Source organism: Rattus norvegicus, chromosome 11, assembly GCF_021556685.1.
Source record: "Rattus norvegicus strain SHRSP/BbbUtx chromosome 11, alternate assembly SHRSP_T2T, whole genome shotgun sequence".
In the NCBI taxonomy this organism is placed as follows: Eukaryota; Metazoa; Chordata; class Mammalia; order Rodentia; family Muridae; genus Rattus; species Rattus norvegicus.
This window is the reverse complement of record NC_141544.1, coordinates 83086427-83109675: the sequence shown is the minus strand read 5'-3', so window position 1 is coordinate 83109675 and position 23249 is coordinate 83086427. Positions and strand designations below refer to the sequence as shown.

General features: G+C 49.0%; 1 protein-coding gene across 5 annotated transcripts in view; it reads left to right on the top strand.

The window, feature by feature from the left end:
• Nucleotides 1-210: 210 nt before the first annotated feature.
• The window catches only part of Bdh1 (3-hydroxybutyrate dehydrogenase 1), a 35395-nt gene continuing 12356 nt past the window's right edge, over nt 211-23249 (top strand). Inside the window, exons 1-3 of one of the 5 annotated variants that reach the window (XM_087575257.1) lie at nt 211-488; nt 14590-14715; nt 22505-22577. In XM_087575257.1, the coding sequence (XP_087431383.1) occupies nt 14630-14715; nt 22505-22577 (159 nt within the window). In that variant the 5' untranslated portion in view covers nt 211-488; nt 14590-14629. 5 annotated transcript variants of the gene reach the window in all.

Here is a 23249-nt window from a genome sequence, read left to right as displayed (position 1 = left end):
AGTGTGTGTGAGTGTGTGAGTGTGAGTGTGTGAGAGTGTGTGTGAGTGTGTGAGTGTGTATGAGTGTGTGTGAGTGAGTGTGTGAGTGTGTGTGATTGTGTGTGTGTGTGAGTGTGTGTGAGTGTGAATGTGTGTGTGTATGTGTGTGTGTGTGACCCTTAGCTGCAGCATCTACCCTTGATCTTCTGCTTGCCAGAGGCTCAAATTCCCAGACAGTTTAAACTTAAAACAAACAAAACAATAGCAAAGCTGCACTTTGCCCGTTCAATGACAAACACACCAACATCCAGCTTCCTACTGTATCTTATCGTTGGGTGACTTTCCTGTCACACTTGTGTGGGAATTTTCATTCCCAGGTAAAGCAGGTTTGCTTGAAGCAAACGCATCAAGCGATTTCCCGGGGTAGTTATTATACCTTGCTGGGGAGTGAGAGCTGCTGGGGCACCTGGCTGGTCACTGTCTGGAGGAGGCTCGGTGTGCTGGCTAAGGTAAGAGAAGGCTGACCCTTCGAGCTGCCTGCAGAAGGAAATAAATGCTCCCAAACCTCCAGGGATACTTAGGAGAGGGAAATGAGGTTGGGGAAGAGCAAACAGGCTTTTAGAAAGTGGTCCTGGCAACCTCTAAAGAAAGACTCAGGGGGTTGGGGATTTGGCTCAGTGGTAGAGCGCTTGCAAGGCCCTGGGTTTGGTCCCCAGCTCCGAAAAAAAAGAATAGAAAAAAAAAAAAAGAAAGAAAGAAAAGAAAGACTCAGAGTTGGGCTGTTTTGGTGCACATCTTTAATCCCAGCACTTGGGAGGCAGAGGCAAGGCCAGCCTGGTCTACAGAGTGAGTTCCAAGTCAGCTAGGGTTAAACAGAGAAACCCTGTCTCTAAAACCAAAAGAAAACAAACAAACAACCCAAAAGCAAAACAAACAAAAACCCCAAAACCCAAACAGAAAGACTAAGCTTTGCAAATGAAAAAGCCAGGTTCTAACTCTGGTAGCAACAGGCAGAAATGAAAGTCCCTCATTTAGAAAAAAATATGTAAAATAAATGTGTGTATCTTGTTTTTAAAACATTAAAAAAAAGACTTAGAAGTACTGAAAATTAAATCAGATTTAAGCATTGACGATCGTGCCCCGTGTACGTTTAAGGTTTCTCTGGGTCAGGTATGGTGGCATACACTGTAGTTCCCCAGATCAGAAGGCTGGAGGAAGAGGGTTGTGAGTTCAAGGGCAGCTTGTATCACACAGCCTGTCTCATAAAAAACATTAGGTCAGTTACTTCCAAAATGACTTCTTGTGGGTATCAAGCTGGCTACTATAGCAGAGTCACTGTAAAGCACGTCCAGGTAACCTGTTAAGTACACACAGTGCTGAACTTGCTTATAGAGTCTCTACTCCAAATGCCTCAGAAATTGATATGATAGGGCTGGGGGAGGGGTCAGTAGTAGTGTGTGCTGCTCAGCACGCACAAGGCCCTGAGTTCAATACCCAGAGGCCTCCTTCCTCACTTCCTGAAAAACTGCACTGGGAGATAGATAGATAGATAGATAGATAGATAGAGAGGTACCTTGTGTGGCACAGTGGTTGGTACAGTGATAACCCACTGAGTGCTATTGTTCATTGAATGCCCTCAGTGTTATTGAAAGCAGGCTCTCCTCGGTGGTTTATTGAATTTCTGAGACAGCACAACTCTGATGGCTCGAGAGCTTAGTGTCTGGAGCTGAAGGAATTTTACAGATCGTTTTTGCTTAGAGTGTGACAGAGCAGCTCAGATGCATGACTTTTTATCTTCCGTTTCTCAAGGATTCCAATAAACCCTGGCATGATGGCTCAATAGTGAGTGAGAACTCAAAAAAAAAAAAAATGACCTCAAAGGAACTTTGCTTGGATTTAAAGGCTGTTCACTCCCACTCCACAAAATGCTAGTCAGGAGACCAGAAAGGCTGGGATGTACCTCAGTGGCAGAGCACTGGCCTTGGTGCTCAAGGCCTTGGGCTCTATTCCCAGAACTGACGTTCTTTTAAAAGCCCAGATACCCAAACCTGAGACAGAAAGGGCGGGTGTGGGCCTTCCTGGATTCATGCCCCGCCCACTTCTGCTGTGCTTCACGAACAGAGTTTGAGCTCTTGCCTGTTCACTGCAGGGGATGCAAAGCCCCCTCCAGTTCTCTTTGATCTGCAGATTTCAGTTTAAAGGTCACATTAGGGTCAACTGTCAAGGTCTTCCCCAACACATTGCTGGAGACCCACAACTGATTCAGAAACTCTTACTGGGCTTTTGGTCCTCACTACCAATTGTAAAATAAATTACTTGATACTGTGAACTTCGTAAGATTAAGTATGTTTTCTGTTAAAAGTCTCTCTCTCTCTCTCTCTCTCTCTGTGTGTGTGTGTGTGTGTGTGTGTGTGTGTGTGTGTGTGTGTGCAGGCATTCACATACCTTCTACACTTGTGTGGAGGCCAGAGATCAACTTTAGGGAGTTTGTTCTCTCTTCACCATGAGGCAGGGTCTGATTTGTTTCTGGTCCATGAACTTCTGGAAAATTCTCCTATCTCTGCCTCCCATCTTGATAGAAAAGTGCTGGGATTACAGATTGCAATCACGTTTGTCTTTTTATGTGTGTTGGGGGTCTAGACTTAGCCGTGGCTCACCCCCCCTTGCTCCCCGCTCCCCGTGCCATCTCCCCACGCCTTCAATTTAAAAGAAGAACCCAATTGCATCAAAACAGAAAATCTTTGGGGTCTGGGGTTTGGAGAGGACTTGGAGGTGGCTGAGGGCATGGTTTAGTCTGCACCGAGCACATGCTGCACCCTCCACTACCAGGAGGGAGCAGAGGCGCTCAGGGCCAGAGTGCAGAAAGGAGAAAGATGTATTATCTAAGGGCTGGCGTTGGACAGAGGGTGAGCTAGGAAGTGATGAGGATCGGATTCAACAGGGAGACTTGGGTGTTGCAGTTTCTGAGACTCTTTCAGAAAGCCGATTCTTCTGTGAAACTTCCAGAGTGGCCCGCTCCCCACTCTCACTGCACGTCTCTGTCCCTCTTCAGAAGACTTACAGTAGGAGTCCTGGCAACTCACTTGGCTCATGCATGCATCTCATATCCGTGCATGGCAAAGATCTTTTCCCTCCGAAACCTACGTTGCCTATTTGCAGCAGCGCCCTCTGGCGGTTCCAGTGAAATGCACAGGTACTAACTAGCTTGGCCCCAGGTCTGGGCAGAGAGGTGCAGGAAGGAGATGGAATCTTGGCACACGTCTTGCTTAGAATTACCTGGTTCCCACAGGTTTCTACTTCATGTATTCAGATTCACGGCCAAGTCTTTTCTCAAGTTCCAAAATTGGCAGGCAGAACTGTACTAGGGAGAGAATGAGCTGAGCTGAACTGAGCTGAGCTGAGCTGAGCTGAGCTGAGCTGAGCTGAGGCTGGGTCCCAGTTGTGACTCTCATGCAGTCACACCTGAGTCTCACCCAGTCAATGGCTTTCTCCTGGGAGTGACCATTTCCTTCTCGCCTCCGCGTTGTTAGTGATGCCCTCGAGGGCAGGGCATTTGGGAAATGAAGGCATGAAGTCTCAAACCCAACAAACCAGTTCTTCATTAGCCGGGTTGAAAGAGCCTGAAGTAAGGACCAGAATGCCTCTTTGAAGCTAACCACTGGCTTTTCTGGGTCCCTCTGCTTCCCAAGGCATGTCTTTCTATAAGTTCTTAGGAGAGGTAGCTTGGCCCCCAGATATTATAAAAGGCATTTGGGGGGCTGCTTACTAGAAGGCAGTGTCCTGGTGAGGCTTCTCAGGGTGGCCTTGTGATCTGTCTGGGGGTACAACTCTTGGGGGTGCCCTGTGGTCTGGAATCCAGTATTCGAGGCTCAAAACTCATATGGTCTGATAGCATGTGGTTGAACATTCTGGAATGAGGATTGCTCTGCATGTCCTCACTGTTACAGAAAACAGGCTACTCCCCTGGTCAACCATTGGGAACCATTTCAAAGGGGTGTCTGGCTGTGGTCATCTGGGGAGGGTGGCCTGCAAAAGCATGTGCAGCTGAGTTGCTCACTACCACAGACCCCATGGGTACTGTCATTGAGGAAGTACACTGGACTCACCTCAGCACTGCCGAGGGGTGTAACGAGTGGCAGATTTGTGTCTCGAGGAGTGTGTGTGTGGGGTATTGGTCAGAGAGAGTCCAGGTGCCATTGGCTCTTTTACACTCGTGGGCTCGCCCAGTGTCAGAGGGCAGTGGGTTGCTGCAGGCATCCTAGAGAGCTGTGACAGAAACACCCTGAAGCCTGGAGGAATAAGTGAAGCAGGGGCTTCTCAGGTCACACCAGCAAAGCTGGGGCTGGAAAGATCGTGAAGCAAGAGTTGTCTAAGGTAAAGTCAAAGAGTTCAACTATCAAAGTCTTTTATAAGTCATTACACATAATTCTTAGTCCCAAATTAGAATCTATGGTTTTCCTAGGTGAGAAGATTAACTCTTCTAGCACGACATAATGCTCAAAGTGTATCCTAGTGACACCGTATACTCGAATGGTTATAGGTTTTTATAATTGTAGGGTGTTTGGGGGGTTGGATGACTTGTTTATTTATTTATTGTTTTTGGTTTTTGAGACTGGGTTTCTCTGTGTATCACTGGCTGCCCCGGAACTCACTCTGCACATCAGACTAGTCTTGAACTCAGAGGTCTGCCTCCCTCTGTCTCCCGAGTAAGTGCAGGGATTAAAATAGTTGCCTGTTTACAGTATAGAGATTTATTGCTATGGATCACAGCGCCATCTACTGGGCGACATTCTGAGTCAACTGAGTCTGTGAAATGGGCTCAGAGAACCAACGTGTTTTCTTTTCAGGATTCTCCCGGTCTTCGGCGCTATGAGTGCCAGAAGAGGGGCATAAAAAGGGAACACGCAGCCTCAGCCCTCAAGATCCACGGACAGGGCTGGCAGCTTTCTTAAAGCCTCGATCCCCCATTGTCCCCATACTTCCCCGGGACGTTGATTTGTCTAGTCCCTTTCTACGCAGTCCTTACGTCATTTGTCTAAACATAGCTCATCGCTAATAGATGCTGGTGTCGTTCTTCAGCCTGTTTCTCATCCTGGAAACAGGTGTCTCGAGGTAGTGGGATCTGAGGAGAGTTCATTTATGGCTGACTGCCCCTGCAGACCACGCGCATAGTTCTATTGGTGAAACCTTGGGAAACTGCGATATGTTAAAAGACCCTCAGGAGAGAAAAATTAAGTGTCGTTTCGTTAAATGACATTCAAAAGTCAACCAACTAACCATTTAGTTCCGATAAGCTTTAAAGACAGCAAACACTCAAAAGACCTGGAAGGAGTCTTGTCCTCCACACGGTTTCTTCACTTCCTGGAGCGGCACGGGCGCCCTGGTTTTGGGGGTGGGCTGGGGGCTGAAACCTTCTCGCACCTTTTGCCTCCCCACCAGGATCCAGGAAGCGAAGATCATACGGCAGCGAGGATCTGTACCAGGCTTGGATCAGGATGGACCTGCATGAGCAGGTTTACCTCCGGGGCGTCTAGAGATTAGGGGCACCCTTGACTGGAGCAGAGCCAGGCCGGGATAAGGAGGGCTAAGGAGGCTGCGCCTAAGCACTCCCCGCCTCCGCGCTGTCTGCCGTCGGGCCCCGCCCGGCGCAGCCTTAACGCACGCACCGGAGTGTGTTAGGCACATCCGGGTGTCAGAAGCAGGAGGCCGCAGTTTTAGGGGTCCGGAGAGGGTCTTGAGAAACAGAGGCAACGCGCCAACTCCAAGCCAGAAGCGCGAGCACCTGCACAGCTCCGGGGTCAGACGAGCGCACCGGTCCAGCCCTTGCCGCGGAGCCCCCTGCCGGCTCGTTGTGGGGTAAGAGGGTCTTCAGCGCGGTAGCTCGGGTGCTGCACACCAGCGCTATCTGCTGGGTTTGGGTTAGACCGGCGCGGCTACTGAGCCGGCTCCTTGGAAGGCGGGTGGGGAAGGGACATCGTGTCCTCTAGGCAGCCCTGCGGCCGAAGAGGAAGCAGAGATGGACCGATTGATATCCCAGGTGGTCTGCACCCGTCACCCTCTGATGGCCTCCCGCTTCCTCCGTGCACGCCTCCAGGAACAAGGTCCTTTATAATCACCACGGGAGGCCCGGGGTTGATCACGCGGCGGCGTGGCTCCAGGTGAAACCTTCAGCACTCCTCGTTCACTGCTGGCGCGATTTTACAGAAGGGAACCGAGGCCCCAGGAGTGGAGGGAACTGGCCCAAGGTCACTTCGTAGTCCAAGGCCGAGCCTGGGTCGAAGCCACTCAAGCAGCCCCTTGGAAGGCACTGCGCGGTCCCGACCCATCTCCCGACCTTGCTCTACGTCGGTCCCCCTCCTCCCGTGGCCTCCACTAGGCTCTGTTGTAGGGGTTTTGGCAGCGCCTCCTCCGCGTCTGCTGTGCTCGGAAAGGATGCTGGACAGCGGTGAGGCCACGAGTCCAGTCGCGTGAGCATGAGCAGAGCCAAGGTTGGTGGAGACTGGGTGGGCCTCGGTGCTGGGGGAAGAAGAGAAGGTCCGGGCTTGGTGGCGGCGCCGCGGGGGTCGTCTGGGGATGCCCGAGTGGCGGGGGCCTTGGCAGCGCCAGGCCGGCAGTCACCCCAGTGCAACGGCTGGAGGACAGTGCGGCTTTGTCTAGGTGGTGCCGCCTCAGCCAATGGGAGCTCTGCCTGGGCCGAGCCCCCTTGGTCCCCGCCCTCTTGCCGGTTGGATGGGACCGCAGCGCTGGGATTGGCTGCGCGGTCTACAGCGACGTCTGGCGCGGCGTGGAGTAGGAGGCGCCAGTGCGATTCCATCCTACCCCTTGCCTGCTGGAGGGCGCCAGGTTTGCGTGTGTTCGCGCATCTGGGTGGGGCTCCGACGTCCTTTCCCCTAACCCTGTGGCTGCTCCTTCCAGGAGGCGGCGGCATATCATCCATCGCATGTTTTTCCAGCCAGTGAGCCAAAGTCGGCCCATAGTCAGCAGGTGCAGAGTCACTGTCTAGCCCAGAGGTTCTCACTTGGAGTTGCAGAGGCTTCCTCTTGCCAGGGTATTTTGTGACGCAGCAGATGCCTGTCTTTCGACATCAGATTGTTCCTGAAACACTGGGTATAGACACCCTAACAGGCCAGGAAGCTGAACGGAGACATTTATGTAACGTTCAACAATACATCCATAGAGGAAACCTAGATGTCAGTGAGTCCTATTGGTGGGGTGCTCAGAGTGTATGTGGGGCTGATGGTTAGGGCTCGTGAATAGTTTTGAATTCCAATATACACCGCCTGGGTGACTGTAATTACAGAGATCCAAAGGGAGGCTGGGGAAAGAGGAGGAGGCTGGGGAAAGAGGAGGAGCCTGGGGTTTTTTGTTTGTTTTTCCTATGAGAAGGGTTGAAACTAAGGCGTCATAAATGATAAGTTCTTGCCACTGAGTTATATCCTCAACCTGATTTTTATTATTTTGGGTCGATGTTCCACTAAGTTACCTAGGCTGACCTTGGATTTAGAGCCAAGGAAGGCTTTAGCTGCCTGCCTCAACTTCCTGTGTAGCTGGGATTACAGTCCCTGTTGAGAGACTGAGTTTTTGATGTAGGCAATTAGAAAAGGTAGCCTGGGGCTACGGAGATTGCTCAGTGGTTAAGGGCACTGATCACATGGTGGCTCACAACCATCTGTAATGGGATCAGATGCCCTCTTCTGGTGTGTCTGAAGACCACTACAGTGTACTCATACATAAAATAAATAAATCATCTTAAAAAAAGAAAGACAAAGAAAAGGTAGCTTGGAGGACATGTTATTTGTACCAATTAGGTGTGAAAAAAAATCAGATTTGGTATAGGATAAGGGAGGCTTAGAAATTAAAGAGTGATGGTGTGGCAATTTTTAAAAAAGATTATTTTATGTATATGAGTACACTGTAGCTGTCTTCAGACACACCAGAAGAGAGCATTGGATCCCATTACAGATGGTTGTGAGCCACCATATGGTTACTGGGAATTGAACTCAGGACCTCTGGAAGAGCAACCAGTGCTCTTAACCACTGAGCCATCTCTTCAGCCCCAGATGGTGTAACAGTTGATTTAGTAAGAGTTAGTGGATGGATGGAAGGGGGCCTCAGAGGCCTTAGTTCTATTCGCTATTGATTCAAGGGGAGGAGGAGTCACTGGTGACCCCACCAGGCTCCAACACCATGGTTACTCAGATGGCCCCAGTTACCCTGAGCCGGTCAAAGGACAAAGCTTAAAGTCATGAATCTGAGAAAAGTATTGTGGCTCTCAAGTGCTGGGTTTAAAGGCGTGGCTTAAAACGCTTAACTCACTCTGCCCCGTGTCTTCGGTGTGTAAGTCATTGCTTTGGGAATCCCCTTACTGCAAGAGCTTGCAACTGGAAAAGATTCAAAGATGCAGATAAGATAAAAAAAAATGTGTGAAAGATGTAGTGGGGTAAGTGCCAATAGCAAAGCAAAAAAACGGAAGCAAGGAGGGGACAGAGTAGTGGCCAGGCTGTGGTGGGGCTCAGGTGTGAAGAACCAGGTGAGGGCTCTATACATGTGCCTATCTGAGGACGAGAGTTTCCAGACAGAGGGACAAGAGAGGCAACGGCCCTGAAGCCAGGAAGTGTGTCAATGACAGACAGCAAGAAGATCACCATACCGAGGCACAGTGAACAGAGATGAGGTTAAGGAGATGAGAGGGCCAAGATCGGGGAGGGTTTTAGGTAGTCTACAAATTGGAATTAGATGCAAGACTGACACGGTATGATGCATAGTTTTCTGGATTGAACAACCCGCATGGAGACCTTGATGGACTCAAAGAGCCTACTTGGGAAGCTACTGTGGTAATGCAGAAGGGAGGGATGAAGGCTTAGATGACGGCAGAGAATCTTCGCTAGCTTATGAAAGGGAACTCAGTGAGATATGCCAAACAGCCGGGCTGCGGAACGTGCAGGAAATCAGAACAGGAGAACACGTTGGACAAGTTAAACTTGACATAACCCGTGAAACCTCCAAAGGGACAGTTGTATGCCTGAGGCTGGCATTTGGGGCAAAGGCTGAACTGGAAATAAACCTTGGCGTGTTGATGTAAACATAAATGATAGATTTAATAACAATATATTCCTATTACAATAATGGTAATGACACGTGGATTAATGAGATAGCATGTAAATAGCACAGCTATGAAAGCTCACTGTATAGTAAGAACAGACCAGGAATGGAACCCTGAGACAACATCTGTAGTTGGCCTTGCCCTTGGGTCCGGCCCTGCTCTCCTAAGCATGGAATGTTCCCTTAGTCTGGCCATTGTAATTACAGTGATCTGACAGCCCTGGGAACACTTTCTCTTGGGGAAGCACCGATGAGTGACAAGTACCCTCTTGTCATTATAAGGTCAACAATGAGCCATTCTCCTAATGAAAGGCAGAGGAGGACTCAATGCCAGACCCTCAGCCGGTCTCCAGCTCACAGAGCCAAGCATAGCTCCCCACCTCATTTCTTTCCTAGAGGTCATCTCAGTCATCGAGGGTCCAGGGACAGGCCACCTCCCTGTGCACCTACAGCTATGGAGAATAAATCCTGAGGGCGTGGGGGAGCCTGAGAAGAGGGAGTTAACAGAATAGACTCTGCACAGTGACAACTGTACAGTCATTCATCTGTGCCCAGAGTCCCCGAGCAGATCAAGGTGTCAACAGTAGGTGTGTGTCTGCTGAACGGGGGTGTACAGCTAAATCCTTGGCTTTGTGGGTTCTACTGAGGTTAGCTGTGACTTATATCTGCACTTGTGACCCAAGTATGGTGAGGATGAGGGTCTGTGTGATCCCCTTAGGCTTCCTGTCCAGAGGATTCTCTCTCAGAGGGCTGGCGGGCATCTCTTTGAACAAGGATTTTTAAAACGGGTTGCCTGATTCTTCTGAAGCACTTCAGGGAAACTCTCACTTCCTCTGGCCAGACCAAGCAAAACCACTAAACGGTTAGAAGGAAAATGTCATTCTGCATCAGCATCTTATAACTCAGACTCCTGTAGTGTCCAAGCGATTCAAACGTGACATCCTATTTAAGACAGAAGTTGTGAAGTGTTTTTGATTCGAGCTTAGCTTCCCTGCCTCATTATATTAACTTTTAGAATGCTAAGCTGGGCTAGGGGGTGGGGTTCAGTGTTGGAGCATGCGTAGAGCCCTGGCTTCAGTCTCTAATATCCACACAAAATGAAGCAAAACACAACAGACCACTGAACTGAAACAAATAATTATAGGAAATGTAAGGTGGCCACATTTAGCTGTGGGCTGTCACTGGGACTTTGGTTTCTGTCTTGGGTACTTCTCTGTGGGATACCTGAAGAGCATGCAGCTTACCCTCCTCAGTGGAGCAGGGCTCTCTCCCATGTTGCAGGGCCAAAGGCCCCTTCAGACATGCCACCCAAATTCCCACCTCCAATACTCCCATCTCTGCAAATGCTCTTCCTCTTCTGAGATTGGCTTACCCTAAAGGGATTAAGGGAGACCTAGCTATTGACACACTGGAAAGCAGGCGGTATGGCCTCTTCGAGGTACTCCCTTTACAGGATGGCTAGACCAGAGTTAGAGCCTGGTCTTGATTAGCTGTCCACTCCTAGTGGCTGTGGCACGAGTCACCGCCAACTGGGACTGACTTGTACTCCTTTGAAATGAGAGGAGAAATGGGGTTCATCTTGGGTTTTCCACAGTCTTTGTATTGATCTTGGAGCAGGTGCTCTTGAGAGGAGGCCCAAGTTTTCTTAGCATCTTTATTTTGTGACAACATCCTATGCATTTGGTGGCTCTGAACCAGACCCTTGTGACCTTTTACTTTGGGACTTGAGTTCCAAGGTTAAAGGAACCATCAGCCCTCGAGGTCTCTTCCTTTTTCTGGTACCCACCTACTTCCTGTAACCATTTCTGTTCCCAAACTTGAAGGCAGATCCAAGAACGGCCAGCTCTACCGAGAGGGAACTCCAGCCTAGGGCATTAGGATAGCCACGCCATCTGGGCAAAGTCTGTAAGTTTTCCACAGTAACTGTGTTCGGTAAACTAGTCCAGCCTGGGGGTGTAGCTCAGTGGCAAAGCAGCAGCTCAGGATGAGGCCCTGCCTTCAGATGTAAATGTCTACCGCCCTATGTATAAGAAGCCACATTGTAGACAGGCATGATTCAAAGGCCTTCGTTTTACGCGCTTTAAGCTGTTTTGACTGTAGCTCTTTTTGCTGACCCTAAGGAAAGGGAAGTTGAAAGCAACCCTCTATTTGGAGATTATGCGGTGACATTTTCTTTCACAGGCAGTGAGCAACGGGATGGGGCAGGTCTGTAATTACAGACTGCATTTGAATTCAGCCAGCAGCAGAGTGTGTTCAGCACATGGAATCCTGGAAAGAATGAGACTGCCTCTCCCTGGGTCTTCCGCAGGAGCCACATCAGGCTCTGCTCTCCCTGTAGGAACTGGCCATGAGCACTTCATTCAGTATGGGTCACATGGTGCCTTCCTACCCTCAGGGTGCTCAGCGGAGGCTTGCTTGTGCCGTCTCTGGTTGCTCTGGACATCGAAGGTTACTGAAAGTGGCCAACAAGATGGGCCAGGCCTCTGGTCTTACAAGGTTTTTGTCTCAATTGAAGAAGGTGAAGTAAACGAAGGGTAGTGTGAGGACTAAGGGCCATGGACCTTCAGAGCCATGTCGTGTGTTGCTTGGGAGCCCCTGAAAAGGGGGGATTGACTGTGCATGGTTCTGTTGCTATAACAGAATGCCCGAGACTGATGATTTTTGAAAGAAAAGAGGTTTAGTTTGACCCCTGGTTCTGGAGCCCTGGAAGTCCAAAGCACAGCTTCTGCTGAGGGGCCCATGCTGTTCATAGCACAACAGGAAGTGGGCGCTTGTTTGAGTGTGGTGGGATCCAGCAGGTGGATTGCTTCTTAAAGACCTTTTCTGACAGTAACTCATGCAGCCCCAGGAGAGTGGCATCTCCCTGGGGACAGGCACTAATTCCTCCTAATTACTAAACCACCTGTGTGTGTGTTTGTTTGCTTGTTTAAAGACAGAGCTTCATATAGCTCAGGCTGGTTGGTCTCCAGTGTGTGCTCCTTCTGGCCCAGCATCCCACGCGTTGAGATTATGGGTGCTAACAGCCTGACTCCTGGCCGCCTCTGTTTGCTTGCTTGTTCGGTTTTGGTCTTAGTTGCTTATGTAATCTCATGGAGCCCAGGCTAGCCTCTGTAGCTCAAGATGATTCTAAACTTGAGATCCTCCTGCCCAATTATTACCCCATGTCCTAAGACTGCCACGATGACAGTCAGATCTTAGTCTAATTGACTTGGGGGATATAGCTCAGTAGGTCATTCCACCCCCTCCCCCTACATTTCAACAACCATATTCAAACAACAGGTAATGGATAGTAGAAGACCCCTCCCAGCCTCAGAGAGAGAGAGAGAGAGAGAGAGAGAGAGAGAGAAGGAGAGAAGGAGAGGGAGGGAGCAGAGGTGGAAGGCTCTGAGGCTGAGAGAGCTGCCTCAGCAGACAAGCATAAGACACTGCTAGAAAGTGAGCAAATTGGGTGGTGTAGAAAGTTGTGTAGAGAGCTGGGCAGGGGGTGGGGGTGGCTCAGGCCTTTAATCCCAGTGCTCAGGTGGCAGAGGCAGGCGGATCTTTGTGAGTTCAAGGCCAGCCTGGTCTGCAGAGCAAAGTTCCAGGATAGCCAGGGTTTACAGGAAGAGAAACCTTGTCTTGAAAAACAAAACAAACAGAAGATGAGTATAGAATGGGAGTGGCTCATAGGAACAAGAGTACAGAAGAAACCAAGTTCAAGAACAGAAATTACACAAGGCAAAGAGGCCCTGGCTGCCTGTCCTGGGAATTCAACAGCTAAACACGGCTGCCTGCCTCCTTGGGTGAGCACTGTCTAGGCTGGCTTGGTGAGTTGCCTAAGGCTGCCATGATCTAGATACGGGTTGAACCTTAACTTGAAGTTTGAAAGGGGTGGATTTAACTGACTGTCCACATTCACTGAGGAAATTAGAACCTTTTTTTTTAACTGTTTACTTTATGTGTATGAGTGTTCTGCCTTCGTGTATGTCTTTGTACCACACCCAGGCATGGTCCCTGAAGAGGTCAGGAGAGGGTGTTGGATTCTCTGGATCTGGAGGTCGAGAGTGTTGTGAGCTTCTGTGTGAGTGCTGGGAATCAAACCTGGGTCCTCGGGAAGAGCAGCTGGTAGTTTTAACCACTGAGCCACCTCTCCAGATCCTAAGTGAACAAGTTTTCACCCGCAGAGGAGGGAACTTTGGGAGCTGATTCAGATTAGATAATGTCATCTGGTTGGAGGCGTTATAAGAAGTCTGTGACCAGGTGTGGTGACACGTTCTTGATTCCAGCACTCGTAGATGTAGGGTAAGATCCGGCTGGGATCTTATCATTAACAAATTAGAGCCAGTTATGCAAAGGAGGGGCCAGCAAGAGACCAATTCCCTGGGCTCCAGCCCTGTGGGTCACCTCAGCAGGCCCTCCTAGCCCTTCAGCAGAAGGCGTCATTGTTAACCAGAGCAGGGAGATGCCAACAGAGAAACTGACCAGCCGCTACTAATGGAAACATAACCCAAGCTGAGGAGACCTCCGCTTCTCTTCAGTTTTTGGAAGATTACAGGAGGTAAATACCTGGAGCTCCCTCCTGTGATGAGCTTTAGTTTGGCTATTTAGTCAGCCATCTTATTACTGGCTTTGTCTGGGTTCGATTTGTGGGTGTGGCATTTAATCACCATGGTGCTGAGTAGGACCTCAGGTGGCACCAAGTTGAGATGAAGGTTACAATTTAACCTTAAATGGGTGAGGATGAGGGGTGTACGTATTTGCTTCTCATTGTGTGCAGGTTTTGCTATTGTCTTGCTTTGGCTTTTGGGGGGTTATTGTTATTGTTGTTGTTGTTGTTGTTTGCAGAGTCTTATAGTCCAGGCTGCTGTGGAACTTGTTGTATACAGTCTAAGCTGACTTCCAACTTCTAATTCCCCTACCTCAGCCACCCATATGCTAGGATTACAAGCCTGGAGACTGTGTGTGTGTGTGTGTGTGTGTGTGTGTGTGTGTGTGTGTGTGTGTGTGTGTGTTTTCAATGTTGCAATGTGAAGAGTCTCCACTCTCATCTTGTAACTCCAGACTCTCTACTCTAGGTCCTAGAGTCTAGGGATTACTGACTAATTAAATCTCATTGCCTCGAGTTTGCCGGGGTGAGAGAGAGGTGGTATGGTGCTACAAAAGCAACCGGAAGAGGATAGAGAGATACACTGTGAGTGAAGGCCGGTGTCCTGATCACCACAGATGGATGTTTCAACAGATATTAGAAACCTGGATGAGGGAACAGCGTTCATTGAGCTAGAAACCATCCCCAGGTAGCTCAGTGGTTAAGAGGTTGTAAAATTGTGTGCTGCTCTCCCTGGGGACTCCCCGCCAGATATGTCACATACAGTTGCTACAAATGTGGGTCATCACTAAATTATAAACGTCCTTAAGTTCTTGAGCGTGAGCTTTATAGATGATGTCACCAGGCTAGATATACCTTCTCCTGGTTATGTCCCCAAGACAGCTCCACTGTGGAAGACACTGAGCAAACATTCTGTGTTTCAGAGCCACCAGAAGGAAGCAGATCATCTTACAACTCGGTGCCATGATGCTGGCCGCCCGTCTTTCCAGACCCCTGTCACAGCTCCCAGGAAAAGCTCTAAGTGTCTGTGATAGAGAAAATGGGACAAGGTAAGTAACCAAAGGAAGGGCTGGCCTTGAAGACCACCCTTTTCACAGGCAGGCCCTAAACACCTTCCCTACCTGCCAGACCCCAGTGAAGGCAGGCCTCCAGGGCTCAGGAGACAGGCCTTCCGGGGGCTCACAGGGCAAATAGGAAGTTTCCTAGTGATTTTCTAAACCCTTCTGTCCGTTCTGGGGCTGTAGCTCAGGGATAGAGCACTTGCCTAGTGTACACACGGTTGCTAGTGACTGCAAAAATAAACCTTTTTTCCCCTTTTGTCTGAAAGAAATTTTGTTTTGTTTTTGTTTTTCCGAGGCAGGGTTTTCTCTGTGTAGCCCTGGCTGTCCTGGAACTTGCTCTGTAGACCATGCTGGCCTTGAACTCATAGATCTGCCTGTCTTCTGCCTCCTGAGTACTGGGATTAAAGGAGTGTGCCACCACTGCCTGGCTCTGAAATCCTCTTAGAATCATAAAAATTGCAAAAACAAAGAACACCCAGATGCTCCTCACCAGGCGACCATAGCCATTCGCATGACATCAAGTCACATTGCAGGGACGAACATAAAGACATTGCCACATATATGATGCCAATAACCAAGCTACAGATCTCACCCAGCCTCTACCAAAGGGCCTCATGGGCCTGTTACCCAGCACACAAGGTAGCCCCAGCCACCACCATTGATCAATGTGTCTCCTTAGCCTCTTCCCATCAGTGACGACTCTTGTATCACCTTCAGTCACAGTCTGGACACTGGGGGGTCACTCGTCAGCTACTCTGAAGTGTCTCTCCCGGCGTGGGTTTGCCTGTGTGCCATTGTGGTTGCATACAGATTAGCACGTAGGCAAGGGGTTTGCAGGAGGGAGGTGCGCCCTTCTCCAATGTCTGTGTGACTAGTTTCTTTGGTCTTTTCCGTTTACACTCATAAGTAAATACCCTAGACATCCCTGAGCTGCTGGGATTTGGAAGGATTATTGAATAAGTTCACACTAAACAAGCAGATCTTTGGTATTTTGGAGACACCATCTTACCATGCTGACAGGATGGTTTCCAAGTCCTTGGTTCAGAGTCCTCCTACGTTAGCCTGTACGTGCTGGGTCTAGGTGCATGTAGCCACAGTCGGTAGATCTTGCCTTTTTTTTTTTTTTTTTTTTTCCGGTTCTTTTTTTTGGAGCTGGGGACTGAACCCAGGGCCTTGCGCTTCCTAGGCAAGCGCTCTACCACTGAGCTAAATCCCCAACCCGAAAGCTGGTGTTTTCTATGCTAACATATTTCCTTAGAGCATACATTGTAAATTCTCTCAGCATTTGCTAAAACCCATTTGTATGGGACCCACAGCAAGAGGCTCTGCCAGAAATAGCTCTTCAGCTCTCCACTGATGCCACGTGAGGGATTTAAAATGCACCTCATGCACAGCAGTGTCCACTGCGTGCAGGAGACAAGGATCCTGGGTGTAGAAGGGATTTAGAAAGTAGCGACTTTGCACCTTTTCTTTTAATCCATCCATATTTACTTTTTATTTGCTCAAATCCTTGAACGTTACAACATCAGGAATTCCATGTCCGGTAGCTTGACCAGGAAGGTTGCCTGGGAATTTGGCAGGAACTGTGCCACAGTCTGGCTGGGCACAAATGAACCCTCTTAGATCACCACGCTGCCTTTGTCCAGCTTTCTGCAGGACTCTGCATGGTTTCTGCTTTGTTGCACCTAAGTACAGCCCTTGCTCAGGGAGAATTCACCTTCATCTTCAGTATAAGCACTGTGTGTTTAGGAAGAGCTGTGCTCCCTCTGCAGGCCATGCTTAATGCCAGGGGAAATCACTGGCCCACCAAGCGTCCAAGCCTTGCTGGGGGATAGAATGAAACTACCCACCTCTACTTTTTAAAGCAAGCGATTCATAAAAACAGAAAAACCTGAGCCTGGAGAGATGGCTCGGTGATGAAGAGGACGGGCTGCTCTTCCAGAGAACCCAGATGTTCCCAGGGGAGCATCCACATGGCAGCTCATAGCTGGTCTAACTCCAGTTGGAGGAGGATCTGATGCCCTCTTCTGGCCGCTGCAGGTACTGCACACATGGGGTGCACATACATATGTGCAGGCATTCATACATATAAGATGAAAAATAGAAAAACCGTCTCCAAAGTGGCTTTTAGAGATTTCTGAGATTTTCTTATTTGGAAAATAACCACAACCGGGCAGTAGAGGTGCATGCTTTTAATCCCAGCTCTTGGGAAACTGAGGCAGCTAGGACCACAGAGCTAGTTCCAGAATAGCCAGGGCTACAAAGAAAGAAAGAAAGAAAGAAAGAAAGAAAGAAAGAAAGAAAGAAAGAAAGAAAGAAAGAGAGAGAGAGAGAGAGAGAGAGAGAGAGAGAGAGAGAGAGGGAGGGAGGGAGAGAGAGAGAGAGAGAAGGAAGGAAGGAAGGAAAGAAAGAAAGAAAGAAAGAAAGAAAGAAAGAAAGAAAGAAAGAAAGGGAAAGGAATGGAAAGGAAAGAAAAGAAAAGAAAGAAACTCAATGGAAATTAAAATATTTCTACCAAAGGTTTGTCCTTAAAAGGAAGTGGGGCATTGGTTTCATTTCTGGCTCATCTGAGGGAAAGAACACCTGTTACAGGGACATTCCTATGTGACTAGAAGAGCTACCTGGTTATTCCAAGGGTCACAGTGTGTGTTGGGGGAGGGGGTTGTCAGCTGAGCCAGAATGAATTAAATGTCCCTAGGATAGTGGGGACATATGGTCAGTAGTGGCTGAGAGAGACACAGGTGTGAAGAGAAGCTAGCACAAGGGGTAACCTGTGCTAAGATCTGTAGGGAAAATCTTTGGCCTGATTAGTTTGCTGGAGTCTCAGTTGCCCAGGCCTTCATGCTCCAGCCATCCCTGAGGGTGAATTTTCCTGGTCTAGCATCCTCGACCTGGCAGTCTGCTCCACTTAAGACCCCAGTAGCCTTTGAGTTTAGAAGTGTCTAGCTGTGCCAGAAGGCACTGGTGCCTCTGGAAAATGGCGTACTGATGTGTTCCCACCCAGGACATTCCTCCTACACCCGGCGCTAGTGATCTGCCCAGGCAGGTAGGAAGCATAACAGCCCATGCTCTGGTCCAGCAGTGTAGAACTGGGTGCCCACCCTGGGTTTGAATACCCTCTCTTGGCAGCTACATGACTCTGGGGATTCTTACTTTTTCCCCTAGAGGCCATTTCGAGGCTATGCTTTTCCCAAGCTGACTTGGGCCAGTCTTCTAACCCAGTCTTAATTAGACTGAGCCCACTTCACTTGTGGCTCCTTTGGTGGAAACCAGTTCAGTTACTGGTTACCGATGCTGGTCCGTGGTGGGACCAATAACACAGACAGAAACCCGACTGGTAAGAAAGGGCAAAAGCCTGCATGGATACCCCTGTCTTCCCAGAATACCTCTCCGGTGCAGACTAGAGTTTCTGGATGCAAGTGTTCAAATCAGCAGTAGCGTCTGCCACAGGCCCTTGGCACAGAGTGGCTGTGCTACCGTCTGTCTCCCCCTGGGGAGTCTGCTTTAATTGGTCATGAGCAAGAGCCCCCTCCACACTGAGAAGCAGCCCCAGGCCTGGGACCTCACACAGGTGTGGGCAGCTGTCGAGACTGCGAACACGGATCAGAGCAGGTGGAGCACGGTTGGCAGTGGTGAGAAGAGACGGCAGACGGCCAGGCAGAGCCGTGCCAGCTGGAGCTGGCCCGTGCTGCACAGGGCCCGAATCAGCTCTCTGTAGGGCTCTGCCTCTCTGGGCTGGGTGCAGAGGGCTTGGGTTGTGAGCTCTGGGAATGTAGAATGACATCGCTGACAGTTAGGTGATATGGTGGAGCCCGGTGCCACCACATTCTGCACAGGACACCGAAGGGAGTTTGACCGAGCTCCAGTGAGTATATAGATAGCATGAATTGGACTTGTTTTGTTGTTTTGCTTTTTAATTTTCATTTTTTATTTTCTTCCTTGGGAAAGGTCACAAGGGTGGGAAATGGATGTGATCAGGGTGTACAATGTGACATTCCCAAAGAATTGATAAAAACATGTTGAAAAAAACATAAAAAGGAGGATGTTATAGACAAGCAGGAAGACTTGTAGGCTACATGGTTTGCAGACGTTTCTAAAGCATCTAAAGGATGTTCAAAATTCAGCAGTGCAGGAAGACAGAGTCCAAATAGAAGATGGACAAACACAGGATGTACATGTTCTGAGCTGAGGTCTTTTTTTTTTTTTCCCGGAGCTGGGGACCAAACCCGGGGGCTTGCGCTTCCTAGACAAGTGCTCTACCACTGAGCTAAATCCCCAACCCCCTGGGCTGAGGTCTTAATGCCTGTGTGTGACCCCCAAATGCATGGACTGAAATCCTGCTCCCCATAGCACTGGTGGATTGTGGTTCCCAGAGGACTAGAGGAGGAGGAGGACTTTTAAAGGGGTGCATTAGATTGGCTCAAACAGTAGAGGCTGGCCAGTCTCACAAGGCCTGTGTGCACACTGGAAAGCCAGCAACTACTTCCCGGTTTCAAACCAGTGCCAGAGACCTCAGCCACTCCTCTGCAGTCTCAAACCAGTGCCGGGGCCCTGGAGGACCCTGGGATCATCACTGGAAGGTAGAGAGAGCTGGAGTCGGATAGCAGTAGTGTGCCCAGCTCAGGAAGAAGCGAGAGTAGGTGAGCAGCTTTTCTCTCAGGTTTCTTAGCATATGAGCCCTCCATTAGATGTTGCAGCCAGTGACGGTAGCTCTCCCACCCTGAGTGAATCCTTCTAGAAGTACCCTCACAGACGGAGTACCTCCAAATCCTGTCAAGTTGACAGTTCAAAGTAACCATGCCAGCTGGTGTAAGAAGGTCAGGTCTTAGGTGTTAGATCGTGAAGGCCACCTCCATCAGTGGGTTAGTGACAGAGGTCTAAGACACCCCCACCATCCCCTCCTGCTAAGTTAAGTCACAGCAAAAATTGCCAGCCTAGGAAGTAGGCCCCTACACCTGCCGCCATCTTGAAGTTGAGCTTCCCAGCTTACAGACCTGTTAGGTTTTCTGCCCTCTAAACCGCTGTGTTGATTATCAGTCACCCTCACTGTGGTAGTTATCAGCTGTCTGACCTGAGACAGGAGGTAGATAAACATCTTTAGCTATTAGAGAACTGAAAAGCGGAGCCATAGCGAGATAGTCATGCATGGTTTTCAACATGGCTAAAATAAAAAGAAAGCAGTGGCCAGGGCTGAAATCATGCCTGTAATCACACCACTTAGGATGCTGAGACAGGAGGATGCTGGGCAGTTTGAGTCAGTTTGGCCTATATAAAAAGTTCCATGCTACCCTGGCTTGCAGGAGACTCTGTCTGAAAAATCCATAGTAACAATAAAACTTTTAAAGTGGGGGCTGGAGAAATGGATCAGTGGTTAAGAACATTGGCTGTTTTCCCAAGGGACCAGGGTTCAATTCCCAGCATTCCCATGGCAGCTCACAACCAGAACTCCAGTTCCAGGGGACCTGACTCCTTCACACTACTAAAAGTGGTGATACCTTCCAATTCTGGGGAGTATATGGAGATGCTGGATCCTCATACATCTCTGCTGCCGATGTAGCATGCTTCCTTCTACTCCAGAGCTGTAAACAGTTCCCTAGTTTCTTTAGAAACGAAGTATGCACCTACCATATGACCCAGTGATTGTGTTCCTGGGAGTTTATCCAAGAGAAATATGTTTATACAAACTCCTGCCCAGGAATCTTCATAGCAGCTTTATTCATAATAAATCCAGACTGGAAACAACCGGGGTGACCTTCAGCAAGTAAACAGTTACACAATAGCCGAAATTAGAGAGTGCGACTTAGACACAAAAAAGGGAAGCTTTATCCAACAGTGTGGCTGCGTTTCCAGAGAGCAGAGCTGTGTAGAAAGCCAGATCCAGCCGGCTATGCGTGGTATGATCCATTTTATAACATTCTCTTTGTTGTTAATGTTTGTGTTTTTTGAGACAGAATTTACTTTGTGGCCCAGGCTGGCTTAGAACTTCCAGTGGTCTTCCTGCATCAGCCCCCTGAGTGCTGGGATCACAGAGTAAGCTGCCATGCCTGGCCTCACATTGTTGAAATGATAGTTGTAGTGGTAGAGAACAGTTTAAAGGGTGTGTGTGTATGTGTGTGTGTGTGTGTGTGTGTGTGTGTGTGTGTGTCTGTGTGTGTGTGTGTGTGTCTGTGTGTGTTGCTCTGAAGAGAGTAAAGAGAAAGGTGCAAGTGATGGAAATGTTTTGCACTGTTGGTTATTCCTGGCTATGACGATGCTCACTGTGCAACACTACCATTAATAGACAATGGGCAAAGGGGTAACCGAGGTCTCTTTGCTTACCCGGTTTTCTTTCCTCTTCTCTTCTCTTCCCTCTCCCCACCCCTCCCTCTCCTTTCTTCCTTCCCTCTCCGCCTTCTTCCCATTCCTCTTTCTCTAGTACTGGGGATTGAACCTAGGATTTTGCCTGTGATAGGAAAGCATGTGACCACTGAACTGTGTTCTCAGCCCTACTTTTACTTTTTATGATAAGGTAAACTCACCAAGTTCCCCAGGATGGCCTTGAACTTGCGATCCTCCTGATCCATTTTCCCAAGTGGCTGTGATTATAAGCCTGACGCCATGAAGCTGAGCTCTAGGCATTGTTTTTTCCCCTCCTCCTCCTCTTCTTCCTCTTCCTCTTCTTTTTTCTCCTCTTCCTCCTACTCCTCCTCCTTCGTTTATTTATTTTATTTATGTGAGTACACTGTAGCTGTCTTCAGACACACCTCTGAAGAGGGCATCAGATCCCATTACAGATGGTTGTGAGCTGCCATGGGGTTGCTAGGAATTGAACTCAGGACCTCTGGAAGAACAGTCAATGCTCTTAACCACTGAGCCATCTCTCCAGCCCCTATGTATTGTTTCTTAATAGTGTGTACATTTCTAATTATTCCCAAATACAAAGCTTAAAAACATTGCTCCCTAAGCAGAAATGAGCTTAGGGAGAGTTAAAACACTGAAATTAGAGCTGGAGAGGTGGCTCAGCAGTTCAGAGCACTGACTGCTCTTCCAGAGGTCCTGAGTTCAATTCCCCAGTAACCACATGATGGTGGCTTACAACCATCTGTAATGAGATCCAATGCTCTCTTCTGGTGTGTCTGAAGACAGATACAGTGTGCTCATATAAATACAATAAATACATTTTAAAACACTGAAATTACAGAAGTGTTTGCCGTGTGTGTGTGTGTGTGTGTGTGTGTGTGTGTGTGTACACATGTAGAGGTCAGAGGACAACTTGTGGGAATCAGTTCTCTTTCCTAGCATCCCCTGGGTTCGGGTGATGAATCTCGGGCTGTCAGTCTTGGCAGCAATAACCTTTACTCACTAAGCCACCTCAGCAGCCTGCAGAAGCTGCTTTCTGAAAGTGTATTCACACTTTGATTACCCTGGAGCGCTGGCCATCTGTGTACCCTGGAGAGCAGAAAGTGAACATTTCTGGAGCAGGCCATGGGCCAGTCAAGTTTTGGCCCAGCCTCTAAGAAAAGTAGCTGCTAGGTTGGCTTTCTTCTCAGGAAGGCATCTCCTGTAGAGTGGCCAAGATGGCTTCTGTAGTGGCTCCTGGTGGAAAGTGTTTGTATGTGTGTGTGCGGTGGGTGGGGGTGTATGCAGCAGGAGCAGTCCCCAGAGCCTGGGGTAGGAAGAAACTTAGAGCTAACTTAGCCTAGTTGGCAGTCAAAGGTGTCCCAAGGTATTTCTGCCCAGGAGTGGGGTCTGGAGAAGGACTAGGGCCTTACATTCATGGCTTCCTGTTTTCTTACAGACACACACTGTTGTTTTACCCAGCTTCTTTCAGCCCTGACACCCGTCGGACCTACACCAGTCAGGCAGATGCGGTGAGTGGCAGCCAGCTCCCTGAGAGCCCTTGGGACTTTAGACGGTCAGGACATTCTGAATCACATTCTCCTTCACTCTTCTTTGAGGCCTTCCATCAGTAGGGAGAGCCTCTCCCCATGCATAGGGGAGCAATAAGGATGTACTCTATCCCTCCTAGCCAGGGAGCTTGTGAGAGGGAAGGCAGGAGCTGGAGGTTGAGAGTGAGGCTCTGGGCTCTGTCAGGACCATCTGGGTTCCAGCCCTATCATTAACTGCACTGGGCATTTCAAAAGCACCTCAGTTTCCTCACTGGTGACATGAAATTGTTAACAACCCTTTCACGTGGTGGTCTAAGACCATCGGAAAACAGATATTTACATTACAATTCATAACAGTCACAAAATTACAGTTGTGAAATAGTTTTATGGGTACAGATAACCTCAACACAAGGAACTGTATTAAAGGGCCACAGCATTGGGAAGTTTGAGAACCATGGATCTGTGGGTTATGCCTAGAGATGGGGCTGGGATGAACAGAGCGCCTTGCACTCAGGAAGTGTGCTGGCTGAGACTGGCTTTGATGAAGATGACAAGGACATCATGGCGACTGTAGATGAGAGCACCGAGATCTGAAAGCAGGAGTCACTCCCCAGCCAGTCTTGTTGGTAGCAGGCTCTAGGTTGGAGCCTGGTC